We start from the raw sequence: 17,313 nt of genomic DNA, 5'->3' as shown, positions 1-17,313 counted from the left end.
CATTAATACAGATTTGTAACATTTCGGGGTAAAGAAACTGTTAAATCTCAGTGTGATAAATTACCACTTGGCCCCAGAGTCCTCTCATTCCTTTCTCGCCATTGATTCCTTCTTCACCCTGAGGACGAGCGTGAGGTTTCATTAACGCGTTTTGAGAACGAGCCAAACTAAAGTGTAATCTTGATAGGAGGATATTAAAGGCAGATCTTACCTTTGGGCCTGTTTCGCCAATGTTGCCATAATCTCCTGTGTTTCCCCGGATCCCCTGCAAGACAAGTTTGACTCAATCACATGCAAGTCTGCAGCTATTTATTTGTGAAGCGACTAGCTTGAGAAATAGAGCATAAAATGTAAACGTTAGCAACTGTTTCAGGGAGAAAGTCACGAATGACTTCTGGGAGAATAAACTTTGTACGCATCAGACAGAAAAACTGTTTAGACATCACAGTTAAAAACTCAGAAATTAGCTGCTGATTATTCTGTTGTCATAGTGGCAAGACAGACAATGAACAATTTGATGAGCGCTTGTATGTATGATGCTTGTACGGTAAATATGAAGCTCAGGCCAGGAATGATTAGCTCAGTTTAGCATACAAACTGGAAGCAGGGGGAAACAGTTTACCTGATTCTGTCCAAAGGAAACAAAATGAACCTGACGGCACCAATCAAGCTAGTCAACATGTAGCATCTTGTTTGTTTAAGCCGTACAAAAACCGAAGTGTAACAATAAAAATACATTTTTGTACGAAATAAAGAAAAGTGTTCATTTGTAAACTATAGAGATGCAGGTAGGCATTTCTTTACATTAGTTTTCTTTAACTTCAATTCCCTTTGCTCAAGTGGCCAGAGTTGGTGAAATTAATGAAAGAGCTGCACTTGTCTTTAGAACTAGCCAGGCTCAAAATGTTGCATTATTTCTATAAATGTGAAGCTACAGCCAGGAGACAGTTAGCATAGCACAAAGACTGGAAGCAGGGGGAAACAACTAGCTTAACTCTGTCCGAAGTTAAAATGAATTAAACCCTTTCCAAGCGTGTAGAGAACCTGCGGTGGCCTGCTTCCTCTGCTAAGCTAACTGAAGTGGTAGGCTATCGGTCATTTAACTCTCGGCAAGTGTATTCCTAATAAACTATTCCTTAAACATAAACTATTAAAATCACATGACAAAATGGGGATGATCAAGTTTAAAATCTGAACATGCTATGAGTTTCAGGCTCACTAATATTAGTGGGAAATATAAACAAGCATGTTCAGCAGAATTTAGGAAACATTAGTCATAAATACAACAAAATGGACCAGTATTGTTTGCACAGATGCTGACTTCCTCAGTAGTAGAAGGAAAAGTGTTTTCCACTTGGCTGTATTTCAACTAACACATCAAACAAGCTCCAGGATGCCTTTGTGTTTTCAGTTTATTTGACCACCTCACCTAACTTTAAGCAAAGTCAGCTAGGCGAAGGTTAACCTCAGAGATGGCCGACAGTACGGCGAGAGGCACGACCGTGAACTTTACAATGTTTCTAAGGCGGTATAGCTCCGACGAACAAAGGACCACCCACCACCTGAGATGAACAGTTCTTATATCTGTGCCAGGAAATGCCCTCCTCAGATGCCAGCAGGGGAGGAGATAAACATGTTGGGGCTCTGTGATTCACCAGCTGGCAGGAGGTCAAAACTCTAACGAGTTACACAAGACATAAGTTTACTCCCAGATGAGCTACAGCTGCAACTCAGGACATGAATGTGTAGCCTAGCATGTACGCAGCTCTGGAAATGTGCTCTGAATGTACGTAGGTCTGGAGGCGTACATGTGCTTGCTCAGGCAGCATGGGGGATTTCCTTGAGTGCAACGAACAAGTTGAATGCCAAACGATCACACACGTATGAAAAAAGAATCCTCCTTCTTTTAAACACATGTTCTCTGGGCTGTTTTTAAAAGACTCTCAGATCTGCTCCGACATAACATTGACAGCTAAGCATGAAAGAGATTAACAAGTCATAAATATAAAGCGGAAATAATCACGTCTGCAGCTCCCTGAAGGACACAAATGTGAGTGTATTTCTTCTTTCATTGATGCACGTGTAACTGCAGCAGAACTCCTTCCTCATTATCTCAAAACACTCCTCTTTCACAATTGGGTCTTCATGTGGGGAATTAATCAGCCTTATCCAGACAACTTTCACACAACAGTTAAGCACGCTAATGCCACTCATTACCAGACACTTGGAGGGTATGGTTATTGCTCAACTGCCTGGTTTTCCTGTGTGAGTGGGATTCATTACATTTGGCTCAGTGTCTTCCAAATGGAAAAGCAAAACCATTAGAGAATCCTGTGATCTCTTGCCAGTTTGAGTCCAATCCTATATTCTAAACAGGCCGGGCCTGTGTTTTAAGATGCAAATGTCTATTTCAGAACGGCAAAAACAAATTTATTGTTACATCCGTATTGGTTAGTGTTTATCTTGGCTTCCTCCTAAGCCTTTTGCAAAGCGGAAATGAGATTTCAAACTATGAAAGGAGCCTCTATGTTTACTATCGCTAAGCGCTTCTGCTTCCAGATCTGTTTCCATCCTGTAGTGTCTCAGTTGTACTTCTTATGCCATTTTCCACAGCTTTGCTGCTGTCTCACATATAGGGGTTTTACAATGTCACTCACCCACAATTCAGTTTAACTCTTTATTGTAAAGCAAAAGAAAAGGGATGCTAAAGAATACAGTGAGTAAACACCATTCATCCAGTGTAACACAAGGGCCCATCTTTGCACGACTGAGAGACATATTGTCAATGTATTTACCCAGTTTCCTTGTCGTCCTTCGTCTCCGGCTTTTCCTGGAAGGCCTATGTGACCCTGCAGAAGAATAACAAAAATATGTCAACACAGACTCAACTTGTCTCATCAGTGTGTTCAGCCAATTTCCACTGTTCATGCACATTAACCTTTGGCCCTGGAGATCCCTGGATGCCGGGTTGTCCGTGCATACATTTGCAGGACGCTCTTCCAGCTGTTAGGCCGATCTCTGCGTACCCTCCACACTGCCATGGACAGAAAGGTGAGATAACGTTGTTGAAACCACAAACACATCTCCAACAGAGGGAGGGGAAACCACGTTGAATGAGAGCGGACTCACCACACTGGAGAGCTCGCAGCAGCCCTCTGAATAAGCCTTCTCTGGGTCACATGACACCTCCATCTGCTGGAGGTCCACCTGGAAAGAGACAAGAGATAATGTGAGATAATGTGAGATGCTAAAGTTGTCAAAAGGAAGTTGAAATGTTCCTTTAGATGTAAGTAATCTAAGATGTGAACGTACAGACACAGAGCGATCTCCTGCAGCCCGCTTGACGATGGAGGTGTACCCTCGGTGGATGACTGGCCTGCGCTCGTCAATGGCCTCCACACTGATCTCTTCGCAGTCTATCAGCAGCTTTACCCGGCTGCCCTTCACACTCAGCGCCAACTTATGCCACTCCCCGTCAAACATCTTTTCTACACCATTGAAGGTCCTCAGCATCTGGCTCCCATGGGGGCTGGTGTAGAAGAAGTCTAGAGAACGCGTATCCCCCTGGAAACGCAGTCCGACTTGCTCTCGTCCCTCGGGGTCGCTGACCTGCCACAGGTCCCAGGATGTCTTGACCGTGTCCTTGGTCACCTTAAATGTTGCAATGACGGAGTAGTCGGAGGGGAGTCCATCTGGATACACATCGCTATGGGAAGAGAGTGAGGTTTAGAATTCTGGATAACATCAGAGACAGACGACTTTTCTCACAAAACAACAATTAAGGCTTTTGTAGTAACATATGGGTTTTATTTATTATTGGGTTTTATAAGAACATGAATAAGTAGAAACAGAGATTCTGGGATTTTAAATTCCACTTTAGCATATGACACATTTCTTTGTAACTTTCTGTGATTTTTTTTGTTTGTTGATGATACATTATTTAGCAGACCACTATTCTTTGTTTCTTTAATTTGAACAAAGCACATGTTCACTTAACTCAAGTGCAACAATTAAGCATCTGAAGGCAATGCTGCATTCATTGTCAGGGTATGAGAGTTTAAAGAAAAACAAGTCAAGAGTCTACAGCCATGCTAGCAGTTCTGCGAGGCACGCCAATGCTTTGAGCTAAATAAAACTCTCACGATACAATAGTAATATGTTGATATTTAGCTAGATTAACTAAACACCAGGCATGAAAGCAATATTTTGCTGCAACTCTGCTGGAGAGTTTCAAGTCTGTATCATCTCTGACCACATGCGGAAACACTGATGGGTTTGCTTTGTTGCACCTGTAACCACAAGAAGCAGTGATGTCACAGTGCACTAACAAACCCCGGAGTAAAATTCGATATCCCAGCAGTCAAGTGAGAAGTTAAACTACTGGAGACCAGCAAAAGTTAGTGAGGGCCGCAACAGCTAATCAATTAAAATCAATTATAAGAAGAGTTAACAACAAATTTTGACATCGATAAGTTGGGTCTATGTTATGATGCATGGCATGGTGTGGGGGCAGTATGCCAGCAAATGCACCTTGTGTAGCTCACATGATGAATTACAGGAAAATATGTCATTGTAGTAAAAGATCATTGACGACAAGACGATAAGTTTAGTTTTTTGATAAAATGCTAGAGATAATAAAAATGTAGCTTTTTTTTTATCAGATAAATAATCGATTAATCAAAGTAATAATTGACAGATAAAGTGAATATCAAAATAGTTGTTGGTTGCAACCCTAGTGTTAATTTTCCAGCTTCGTTGACATTAGCTGGTCTCAGGCAGTCTACAGTAGTACTGTACCTCATGGTCCTCCGTAGATGGATGGAGGGGTTGACACGGTAGGCCACCGCCTCAGGTTGAGAGCCGTCCACTCTCCTCACTCCTCTCGACTCAGGCACACGAAACTCCTCCAGCAGATCAAAACCTCACAGCACAAACACTGAGCTTAGTTTGACATCAAAAGGATTAATCATCAAAGGTGCTGGACTACTTCTAAAACTTACGTCAGCACTGATATCCCTGATTTAGTTTCATTACTCATCGTCATTAATAATGCAATCTCTTCACAGACTGATATATATACGAGGTAATATATGAAACACATTAACACAAAGAGGTTTTTTAATTTATTTTATGTGTCGATTTGGCTACTGAATTCTAAACACTGGACGCTTAGTGCTGCAGTTTGAATACTACTGTTGCATGTTAAAGGAATACTTCACCCCAAAAGTATATTTGTACATCAATTATTCACCCTGTGTTACCTTGAATGGTGACCGCAAATTTAAAAAACTGAGAAAACTTCGCATTTGCTCGTACTCGTCCGTGCGAGTACTGTGTACAAGTGTTTTAAATAGTACGGTTTTAGTGGAAAAGTATGTGTTTGAGAAGTAGTGCGCATACGAATGGATAAATGAGACTTGGATTATACAGCACGAGTTGTGTGAGAGTTTGTAAACGTATGTTTTGTTATACTTTTGCTGTCGTGAAATTTGCAAAATGTTCTCCATTTTCTTTATCCTTTGTTTTTTCTCACATACCTCCATGGGGAACAAGGTTTTCTTAACGATTTCAAGGTAACACAGTGTGAGTGATTGATACATTATATATATATAAATTATCATTTTAAGGGTATAGAATTCCTTTAACAAGTTACCCCTTCAATTTTGAAATCACCTGTTTTATGTGTCTAAAATCTGCGGAGGCTTGTCTCATTGCACATAAGTGTCACTGCCATGTATTAGAATCAATAGGCCAGCAAAACATTAGTCGACCTAAAAGTCACAGCAGTTTACATTAAAAGTTAGTTTACTGTGTTATTACTGCTCATACCATTTCTGACTTATCTGTGGGTAGGACACCACAGGTGGATAAGAAAAAACATTGTGTTGACTAATTTATTTATAGTGACAGGGATACTGTGGGCTTCAAAGGTTCATGTACACAGCTTAACCCCAGGATGACCTCTGAGAGTCCACATAGGCTCTGTGGGAGCAGGAAATACAATACTGGCTCGACTGTGAAGGCAAACAATGGACTATGAACTGACAAACACTGACATCTGTTGGTCATTGTGCCGTAGTACAGTGTTCCACCTGGAAAACTAAAGTCACTCAGCAGATCATTGATACAAAGTATTTGATTATTATCAATAACGTTTTATATATGTTAATTTAACATGAAAATGCCTCACTGATATTATAAACCTCTTTAACAAGACTTAGCAAGAGCATGTACAGTACAACGAGTCCAACTATACAGAACTGGCATATTGTGTGGGTGATGATCCAGTGTTCATCTTATTTGTATGCAATGGGAAATATGCTGTAATCATCAAATACGTAGGAAAAATAAATAAAACTTACTTGGCAACTTTTCACATTGGGTCAGTCCCTGGAAGGTAAAGAGTGCTGCAAACACCAGCATTTCTTTGTAGGCTGCCATTTTCAATTTATTGAAGTCAGGGGCTATAAGTGCCTGCAGTACAGCAATTAAATGAATGAGTCATTCAATAAATAAGATCAACTGATATATGAGTGTACAGTAAGCTATTACATAGAAGTCAGGGACTTACATTTTATTATCTAAACTTATATATTTCTATGCATAAATGTTAAATATTTAAAAAAGAGTAAAGAAAAAACAGAAAGAAATGTAATTTCTCAGTCAAACCTAATGCTGTATCAAATCAAAATAGAAGAAATTGTCCTTTTAAATCATTTTAAATATAATTGGTTTATTCTATTTACTTGACAACTAAGGTTTGAAGAGCATATTTTATGATACGATTATCTTCCTACAAAAGAAATATCAAAAGTTGTGTCGACTAAATAGATTTGTCCATGCAAACATTTTTAAGTTTCAACAGTTCACAGAAAAACAGTTCACTAGATAGAGACTCATCTACATAGCCCTCTTATTAATTAACAAATTAACTCACGTAAAATACAATCCCAATTTATATCAAAATGTATTTTTAAAAATGAAGAAACATTTTTAAAAAATGATGCATTACTTACATATTCCTGAAAAAAAAAATCCCAGGGCTCCTGCAGATTGGTCTTTTCCAGCTCCTGGTGTGAGGATTTATCCCGCTCTAAAGTGCCATCCCGGCCCAGTGTTTGAGCTGAACAGGAGGACCATTCAAACTAGAAGCTCTGGCTCTCAGAGAGCCTGACCCCTGAGCTCCACTCCACCTTTGGTCCCCAGGGGATCTGTCTCTTCTCATAGGCCAGTTACACCTACAGTCACTACAAGTCACTAAACGGAGTCATCAGTCACATTTGGAAATGTAGGTGAACATACCAAAGAGCCTTTGTGTAGCTTTTGAAAGAAGCAAATAACAGTAATGTTGAAGAATAAGCCTTATGCTACAGCAAAGTTTTGTTCAATGCAGCTTAAAAAAAAAAAGGGTTTTGTGTATTTTACTGCGCAGAACTTTGGTCTCTTTACACATCTACCTGTACAGTTAAAAGAAAATACTTTATCTGGGGACTGTTGTAGAAACTTAGTCTATAATTGCTTTAAAAAACCGTCACACAGTTTTAGTGTATGTTCATTCAAGACAGTGTTTTACCGTCCCACTGAGAGATATATGTAGTATGTCACAGCTAAACACAAGATGCTCTGCAAACATTCCACCCAGAGCAGACCACACCTTCGATCTGAACCTCCACACTGTATCTAACCACCAAGCTATAGGGGGACTGTGGGAAAAGACTGAATAACACAAATATATAGTAGATTGCTGCTTCACTATATGGGTACAAGAAGCCTAATTGTCCAATTACCGTGCACTTGCTTTCCACGTTCTTAAACCGGTCCGAAGCACCATGCCGACACATTGAATTACTTTAGCTCAGCGGCATGAAAGAAAGAGACGAGGGAGACAGAGACAGACATAGAAAGTAAGGCCAGAGTTTACAGCCATGCCAGCAGCTCTAAAGCTAAATGCTAAAGACAGCATGCTAACAATGACAACATGCTAACAATGACAACAAGCATATGTTTACTATATTCATCATCTAAGTCAGGATGCATGCATCACATTTACAAATTAGCACTAAACACAAAGTGTAGCTAACGCTGAGGAGAATGTTTTTAAGGTCAACCAGTAGGAAGAAAAATACATTTTTGATGTCCTGGAAAAACCAGGCGATTATTATTATGATTCATCCTCAAGAGACCTTAAATATACGTAGTAATTTTCGTGGCAATCCATCCAAAAGTTGTTGAGATCTTTTACTAAAAACCAGTAGTCAGTAGGATTCATTCTTTGGGAACCATGAATGTCGAAATGGGAAAGATTTCCTGGCAATCCATCAAATAGTTGTTGAGATATTTCAGTCTGAATCAAGATGGCCGACCGACCGACCGCTGCTAGCATGGCTAACAAAATGAGCTGAAACCAGAGAAGCAGAGAGAATTCTGCGGTCCACACCAGCCTCTGGTGGCTTTCTGCAAGCAGGTTTATTACAAAGTAATGTTACAGTGACAATTTCAGCTCTACCGAAATATACCATACATTGACATGGATGCACAAGAGAATGTCTACATGGAGTGGCACCTCTTCAAGGTCACTGCACACGCCGATGTGAAGTGGTGGAACAGAACAGGGACTGCAGCTGCTCACAAACAAACAGGACTTAAAAGCTTCATGATTACGAGGTTTCTGCTACTAGCCTTAAATAGTGTTTTTAAAAAGGTTTCTGCAGTGCTTACTGGGGTTTATTGTAATATATTGCATTGCCCTTTAAATGCATGTTGGCAGTTTATCATAGCACTTAAATAGATAATTGCAGTGCCTCAAATGGTACCATATTGCACCATCTACTCCAAACATCAGCAAACATAAATTACAGTACATTCAATAACTCTCAGAGCGCTACCCCGCGTGTTGCCCTTCATTAGTGTGTTTAGAAATGTTAGCTAAACGTAGTCATTCCCAGGTGTTCTAGTGTTTATCAAACCTCTACAGGTTTTGCATTAATAAAATAAAATACGATAAAAACAATTTGACATTTTTCACAAAAAATAAAATACATTAAAAAACAAATGCACAAGGCCATTAACATTCCATTCTCACATAATATTAAACCATATTGCCTCTCAACAGAATATTTTACATCTTCGCAACCATTTAAATAACACTCAACACATTTGCAGTCTTTTAAGTTAGATATCTCCAGTGTCCGTTACGTGTTTAGGGTGCAACTAGCTCCTGGGTTCTTTGTTTCCAAGGTCATTGACTATCGCTTGGATCCCTTTGCCAGTTTGCTCGTAGGAGTGGATCTTCTCTGAGGAGTGGGAATCTTGGAGGGTTTCCTTCCGTTATGACGGGACGCAGAGCGCGGCGTCGCTCGGGTCGTGTCACCGACCGTCTCAGACGTGTCTGAGCACACAGACTGGATGTCTGAGATGTCAAAGTCAGAGGCGTCACTTCCTCTGCGACTGCTCCCTCTGCTTCCGGCTTTACTTCCTGGTCGGCTGGAATTTTTTCTCGACTCTAGAAAGATCAAATCAAGTATTGAAGTACTAGAAATAAACAGCAGAGGTATCAATTTTTTGCCAGTGGCAGTTGGTTCAGGTAAACATTGTGTAGCTAGTAGCAATCGCTACTTTCAGAGTTGCAGCTTAACTGACATTGTTACATCCAAACAAATAATGACAACTAACAATTGATTAGCAGCTTTTATCCAACCATTTTGGATGATTATAGATGCATACTCAATTCCTGTGACTGCTGTTTGTAAAATCTATTTAGTGCTAACAAGCTAGCCAAATGTTAGCTGTCTGAGGCTAATGTGTTGCCTGCTAGGTTAAGCAAGTAATTTTTTATCCAATGCTGCTTTGCAATTTTTGCAGCACCTTCAGTGACCTCTGAGTGACATCTCAGATACTGATCATCAGACATCACTTCTTAGACCCCTGAAAGGGTTCTTATAATCTCAACCTGTTTTATTTAAACATAAAAAGGGGTTGTTCTTCATTTATAATTGACACACTTTTAAGGAGCTTTGAGTCTGCCCCAAACAACCGACAAAATATAATAAAAAGTGTCATTGTAGGTTGCTTTCTACTCACCACCTATTGTCTGTGTTCGAGCTTTCAGTACAGCAGCGCTGATCAACGTCCCCTCCTCACCACACTGAAATCCTTTGCCTGATAAGTACCCAGGAAGACGTAATTTGCTGCCTTGAACTGGTGTACTCTGCAAAAGAAAGAACTTTAATTATTTTCATTTGTAATCAATGGGAGTTAACTGCACAGTACACTGACGGTGTTGCAGATAAAAAGTTGTACCAGAAAGCATGACGAGTTAGTTTGAAATATGACAAAAGAAATCCCATAAAAATCCTTATTTTTGCAATAATTTGGGAATTCTCTTTTGGATGCAGTTAGTATTTTAAATATATATTAAAGCTGCAGTTAGAAAGTCATTAAACAATCACACATGCACAGATAACATTAAATTGTTCAAATTATTTTGGCATTAAAACGAGATAGGCGTTTTTTTCAGGCAATAATTAAATATTTAGCCTATTAGTAATCCAAGAAGGTAAAGTTTATAGACCAAACTGAAATCTCTAACACAAAACCAAAATCTTTCAGTCATTGTTTAGTTTTTCATTGTAGAATACATTTTGGAAAAACTAAATATATAAAATATATACCACTAACAAATACACAGTGACAAACTAGGATCTCTATTGAAGGCCTACAGGTGATTTATACATATTTTGTTCTGATAATTATGTAGCAGATTTCAGTTGGGTCATGAATTTGAAGCGTCCCACATCATGTGCTATATGACTATACCTCTGAGGATGAACCTTGGCTCTCAAAGGAGTCTGATGATTTAAGAGGAGTGGATGGTTTGCTGTTTGTAAGCCAGGGCTTATCATAATTGCGGGGTATGTGTTGGGGAGTCTGAGGAATAATGGCAAATAAAAAAACACAGACATGGATTCACAAATCAAACTACAAGAAACACTAGATGAATGAAACACAAAAAAAGAAGCAAAAAAAGTGATCAAATAATGTGAAATTAAGAAATTAAGCCACATAAATGAGATGAAAACCATGAGGGGAGTGATCAATCAACAGAGTGACAGAAACTAGAGCAGCGGCTCTCACAGCGGAGCGGAGCCTCTCACCTTGGGTGTGCTGGTCACAGCTGGGTTTGATGGGGCCGCGCAGCTCTGGCTGGAGCAGGATCTGTTGGGAGAAGCTCCTCTGGATGACGGCCGAGATCTTCGGCCTCGGTAGCGGAAGCTCGCCATCACCTGAGTGGTTCCCTCTGGGAGGATGAACTTCTCTCGCAGCTCCATGTTGGTCCTGCCTTTAGCTAAGAAATGACACTCCAAATGAGCCATATTGCACAAATAAAACTGTAATTTCTGTGTTGATGAGTGAGTTAACACTTTATTTTCCATTTTAAGTCCCTAATTTTACTAATAATTTCCTTGAAAATAACTGTACAGTTTGGTACTAATTATAGGTTAAATAGAAATAGAACTGCTTATTTATTATTCATTCATTATTAGAAATGTAATTTTTCATAAACTGTATGTTAAGATGTGTCCTTGGAGTTGTGGAGAAATTTCACAACATTTTAATTTGTAAACAAATAGCCTTTGTAGGCTACAGTAATGATTTTTTCTTATTAATGAATTGGAAATGTACAAAGTCGTTGTTTTTTGCAATTAGCACCACATAACATAAGTTATTTCGAGGACATTTCTACATAAACTATTGGAAAAATGATAAGGGACATATATAAAATAAAGTGTTGAAATGAAATCAAATATAAGTTGGGATTCAAACACTGAATACAAAATGAAAACACAAGACTCATGCTGTTTCACATCTCATCCATACTGCTGCAAAAGTAGTGAAATAAATGTTTTGTTTCTCAACCAGCAATAAATCTTTGATTGCTTGGACAGCTAAACAAACGGTGAACAAATTAAAACAAATCAAAGTGTGCCCAAACATCCCCACACCAAATACGGCCCAAATGAGACGAATTACAAAACCAAGTAAACATAAACTACACAGAATAAACCAAAAACACCTGGCACCAGTTGTGTTAAAAATCAAACTGACTTTCATGCATATTTACTCACTAAGCCACACAGTCAAACAAAGTAAACAATAAATACTGTTTCACTTCTGTTGTGTGTGTTATAAAGAGACAACTCCATCATTTTTCCCCCCAATGATGATGTTAGTTCAGTTTTATATTTACAGGAACAAGCATCTCTTGAGTCTATCTTAAGGTTTAATTTGTTTGATTGTCAAACAAACCTGAAAACTGTAAAAGAAGCTCGGCTGAGAGCCGCTCACTACATGCAGAGAGAGACAAAAGGGCTTGTTTGGCGCGTCAAGGCCAATGGTGATGTGACTCACACAAAACAACTGCATGCATGAAAACCAGCCGTAGCTGAATGACAGTTGATTGTGAGTTTATGAGAATGCCATTCACGATGAGCGCTCACACACAACTACGGTAGACCAACACAAGCAGCACACACTCGGATGTGCAGACACACATACCACTGGTGGGTTCATGGAGCAAGGTGAGATATTGTGAGATTTGCCAACCTATAGGTGACTGAGTAATTGAAGAGTTTGATTCCGAGCGCAACATTTTGCTCCCGTGGTGATGAACTAGAAGAAACGATATCATGTTCAGCAGGAGGAAAGGTTTAGCAGGAAATACAGAAGTTTATAATTAATACAGAAGATGGCAGAAACAAGCAGAGTACGTAAAAGCTTTTGCACTAGACGTTTTTATAAATGAGAAATGTATTCTAGTGATACTCTCTTAGGGGCCATTTCACCGAACACAATAACAGAATGTATAAATAGAGAAGTGGACTTTGTACACTTTTCAGTGTTTAATCAATCAGTCCTGCTTTTTGATTTCTCGTGGTGAACTTTTGAACTCACCTCGACAGGGGTCGTTCTTCACCAGGAACTCATCCAGAGCCATCCAGCCTCCTCCCACCCGCACCATCACAGTGCTGCGTAAAATCCGCACAAGACGAAGCTGCTGAGAGTCTCCAAACTAAGGCGGGGGGGGGGGAGGAAAACAGAAACGGGATGTGTGAAAAGACTGACCTCTGCATGAACACGCTCTCACTGCAGGCTAGAAGCTGTACAACACTGGAAATCAGACTGGTTTGGAAATTAACATTTATTCCAATTATTTTTATTTTAAATTGAATTTGAATTAGACAATTTCAATCCCACTTTTTCATGCAAAAATCAAAACAGCCATCAAAGATTATTTTTAGTCCACTTCAGCTCTGATTTCCTTTCCATGCTGCACAGATTTACACAAACAGGATTATGACACAAAAACACACATTTTAGTTTTCATTCCCAAAGACACAAATTACACGAAGGCCAATCCAACTGGTTTTCTTCTAGCGGTGTGTGTGATTCAAATGAATTGTAATGTATGAATACTCTTTGAACTCATTCATTCTAAATGAGTTTATGCTAAATTTACTGTTTTATTTTCTCACACTCAACATTTTCTCGTCGTACAATCATTAGATGATGAGTCCGACTGAGTTATTGTTGAGTCAAAATTATATTATTGTACATTGGTATATGTGTATACAATTTTGGCCAATAAGACAAAAACAAATGCAGAAAGAAGTACTTCTGGTAACTTAAAAATAGTGCCTTCATCACATCACTGTTGTTGAGTTTAGTGGACTTCACCATCACATTATATATTAATAATCAGCTCTCCAACTACAGTATCAGTCAGGCTCTACACTGACATCTGTTACAGTTTATAGCTAATTGTATTTGAGCTAATGTATTGTATTGAGACGCAGCACAGTATTTACAGCAGTGACACAAGTGTTACAGCTTTACACACTTAACTGATATATACGGAAACCCATTTCTGCCAATATGATGAAATAAAAGTCATTATACTATGAAACCTTTTAGTAATGAATCAGTATCGCAAAATAATGACAAAGTATGTCAAAAGTTGTTATACAAGTCATTTTGGCATTATAACAATTTTTCAGTTTGTTTTCATCACAAGGCTAAGTTTTCATCTTATTGTTTTAACCTTTACGAGCAGAAAAGGGCGTCCACAGATACAGCAGCGGACTTAATAATAACAGCTAATGTGTGGTTTCTAGTTGTAATGTCTGACTTTACTCCGACAGTGTGTGGCTTCAGTTTGCTTCAGGTTGAGCCTGTGAAGAAAACATTAGCTGAAGGCACATTACTTTACCAGCAGAAGGCACTACAGTATAATCATTTGCCTTCATCATACCAACCACACATACCAAACGAAAAAACACGAGAGCATGTTAATGGATGCGAATGGTTTGATGTTTATGAGGCGATAGACAGAAGTCAACCAGTTGGATATGACCATGAGCATTAGCACAAAGACAAAATTCACAATCACAGCCGCATGCTTTCTGTAAGAACAATTCCACATCATGATCAAGCGGACAAACAGCAAACTCCTGCAATCCGGCACTTTGTTGCGCTTACTACAACTAGGACTCAAATGCTCAGGATGCACTGACAATGATGCAGAACCGATGCAGCTAGCTCCAATGACGACATGGTGGGAGGATGGTTCCAAATAATTTCTGTCTAATCCACCACAGTGTGACACGCAGACATGACCAAACAATGATGACCTCCACTAAGTGCCGATTATCTCATGATGTCTCTTCAACTGGTAAAAACTTGTTATGATTATATAATGATTTAATGCCACTGGTGATTTAAGTGATCAAATACATTAAATGTGATGATGATCTGGAGTAAAAAGAGGCACAAGACACATTTAAGAATAACCATTTACCAGAATACAGCTTTCCAAAACGGCAACGTGTAGGTGGGGGGTAAGATTTTGATTTTCCCTGTTTGCTAATGTCTCGTCGCCGAGTAAGGAGTCATGTAAGCAGTGAACCAGACCAAACTGTCAAAAGAATTATTTCAATTCATTGTTGTGTGACACATCAATACAAACTAGTTCATAAAGCAACACAAATGCCCCCTCTCACTAACACCTCCCACTATTACTCTTAATCCAAACAAGCTTCAGCAAACATGTGGCATATGAACACATGAGTTTTAAACTGCAACATGCAAAGACTCAGTAGGTAAAATGAAAAGCAAAGTATTCATTGACATGTTCAAAGTTGCCCAACTATGAAAATAAATGAATAAACAGTGTCAGTGTTACACTAAAGTACGACAGCCAATGTTCATTCCCATGATCCTGAAGCGCCAAAGGCAAGCACACAGAAAGCATTATTTTCCAAACTGCCCAGCAGATGAATTTATGCCTGTGGACTAATTAAAAATATGGGCTGAAATGGCATAGTCTTGCAATATTATATTTTCTGAAACTCAAAAGCAGATACATACATATTTACTACATACATTTTGCCCTGGGTTGTCTTATTTTTTAACAAAACAAAAACGTATGTCATCAAAATAATCTGAGAAATGCCACAATCACTAAAACACATAAGGCCTTTAATTTAATTTAATTCATTTTAAATACAAATTTGATTTTAGACTGAAAACACATCTTAGGCCAATGTTCCTCATGGATTAAATCAGATGGCCATGGATCTTTATTTCTACTTCTGAGTTTCAGTCTGTAAACATCAGCCAGGAATCTGGGCAGAGTGTGTTAATTGGAAAGCAGACGTAAGGCTCGATAGGGACACACTCGATAAGGCACAGGACAGAGGAGTAAAAACAGAAGAGGACTTTCATATGTACCTGGTTTCCAAGGTAGAACTGGTGATGTCAGGAACAATAAAAAAATATGGAAAAGATTAGACTTTTTACCATGTATTGGCACTTTTTGCAGCACTTACCTTTCTGCTAAATTGATCTGCTAGTATTTAAATGTCATAGCATTGCTTTTATTTGTTAAAACATTTGCTCTTAGTTCAAATCTTACCCGGTATTTGTTGGCACCAATTTGCTCCACTTGGAATCGTTTTGTACATTTGCATTTCGCTACTTGTCGTGTAACCTACAGACAGAGAACATTTTATTGAAACATAATTCCCTAAACATCAACGTCTCTAGATTCAAATTTCTGAAATTCTGGGAATGAGAGTTTGTACTCACCTCATCTTCAATTTTGTCAGCATCTGTCAGCGGTTTGTAAGCGTCCTTGTTGGGATGAAGAGCTGCCACAAACTCATAGTAGTCAATGTAGCCGTCGCCGTCTCTGTCGAATATGTCTGCCACAGCGCTCATCTCCAGACGACTGGTGGGGAATTCTATTGAAGAGCCATTCAAGTGGTTCAGAATGAGCATTTTGCTGGCTGGGGTGCATGCTGTTTAGATGTGAGTTTGTATGTTGGACACTTACTGGAGGAGAGGATGCCCTCTATAAACTCCTGCCGGGTCACCTTGCCATCTTGATCCTTGTCAATGCGGCGGAAGAAGTCCATGACACGAGACTTTTTATGGTTCATCCAGCGCATGTAGCGCTTCCGCCAAACATCAAAGTCAAAGTTGGCAAATTCCTTCAACTGCAGAGAAACAATAAAGAGTGAAATGATCACAAATGTGCAGAAAAAGTGTTGAAAAGTTATACTAGTTTTTTTGTTTTAAAAAGGGAAATATTATAGCTAAAAATCTAAAAATGTTATTTAATACATTTTAATAACCAGGCAATATGGTTTAAGTTTTAGGTTTTCTTAAAGGATAATATTTTTATTTAGTTTTAGTTTACAAAAATATTTTTCTCTATAACTCTTGTCTGTGAATCCTGGGTGCTTGGTTACCTCCTCCAGTCTGTCCATGGCATCATTGAGTTTCCTCCTTCTGTCCAAAGCCAGCAGCCACACGTGCTGCCACTTAGTGACCAGCAGGTTAACCCGCGGGTTCTTTGTCTCGATGGGAGGTTGTGTTGCTGTCGCATACATCGTTTGTGTGGGAGAACGTTTTCCTGCAAAAAAAGACAAAAACACTGAGAGTAACTGTGCGTTCACCGTGTAATCAGGAGGAATAGATGAGCAATGACATCATTCCAGGTGCTAAAATGGACAAGATGAGGATGTCGCGTCACCCGGCAGTGACTAAACACTGGGCCAGATGGCTCAGGTCACGCTCTATTAGGGGGATTTGTGGGATACATACTTCCAGTTCTTCCTTTGTCAAGCACAGGGATGTGAGACTGGATTGGGGGCTCCACAGCAGCCTTCCTTTTGTGTGTCTTGGTGATTTGGTCAACATCTGGTTGCTTCCTGGTCATTTCCTCCATGAAGGCCTGCGGGGAAAAGCAACAAG

The 17,313-nt window shown here is 39.3% G+C and overlaps 2 protein-coding genes across 2 annotated transcripts in view; both read right to left on the bottom strand.

Annotated features, from left to right (window-relative positions):
* LOC115020267 (collagen alpha-1(I) chain-like) overlaps positions 1-7,051 on the bottom strand; it is a 30,405-nt gene extending 23,354 nt beyond the window's left edge. The window contains exons 1-9 of the mRNA XM_029450219.1: positions 7,017-7,051; positions 6,363-6,474; positions 4,798-4,921; positions 3,313-3,706; positions 3,130-3,207; positions 2,939-3,034; positions 2,796-2,849; positions 212-265; positions 65-118 (exon numbers count right to left, since the gene is read on the bottom strand). Of these exons, the coding sequence (XP_029306079.1) occupies positions 65-118; positions 212-265; positions 2,796-2,849; positions 2,939-3,034; positions 3,130-3,207; positions 3,313-3,706; positions 4,798-4,921; positions 6,363-6,441 (933 nt within the window). The 5' untranslated portion in view covers positions 6,442-6,474; positions 7,017-7,051. The remainder of the gene's footprint in view (positions 1-64; positions 119-211; positions 266-2,795; positions 2,850-2,938; positions 3,035-3,129; positions 3,208-3,312; positions 3,707-4,797; positions 4,922-6,362; positions 6,475-7,016) is intronic.
* Positions 7,052-8,442: 1,391 nt separating this feature from the next.
* dst (dystonin) overlaps positions 8,443-17,313 on the bottom strand; it is a 93,117-nt gene continuing 84,246 nt past the window's right edge. The window contains 11 exon segments of the mRNA XM_029449250.1: positions 8,443-9,502; positions 10,081-10,207; positions 10,816-10,926; positions 11,154-11,344; positions 12,952-13,069; positions 15,787-15,804; positions 15,971-16,045; positions 16,144-16,298; positions 16,391-16,553; positions 16,809-16,972; positions 17,164-17,293. Of these exon segments, the coding sequence (XP_029305110.1) occupies positions 9,246-9,502; positions 10,081-10,207; positions 10,816-10,926; positions 11,154-11,344; positions 12,952-13,069; positions 15,787-15,804; positions 15,971-16,045; positions 16,144-16,298; positions 16,391-16,553; positions 16,809-16,972; positions 17,164-17,293 (1,509 nt within the window). The 3' untranslated portion in view covers positions 8,443-9,245.

The sequence above is a fragment of the Cottoperca gobio genome, chromosome 15 (genome assembly GCF_900634415.1).
Source record: "Cottoperca gobio chromosome 15, fCotGob3.1, whole genome shotgun sequence".
Taxonomy (NCBI): Eukaryota; Metazoa; Chordata; class Actinopteri; order Perciformes; family Bovichtidae; genus Cottoperca; species Cottoperca gobio.
This window is presented reverse-complemented; position numbering and strand designations above follow the sequence as displayed.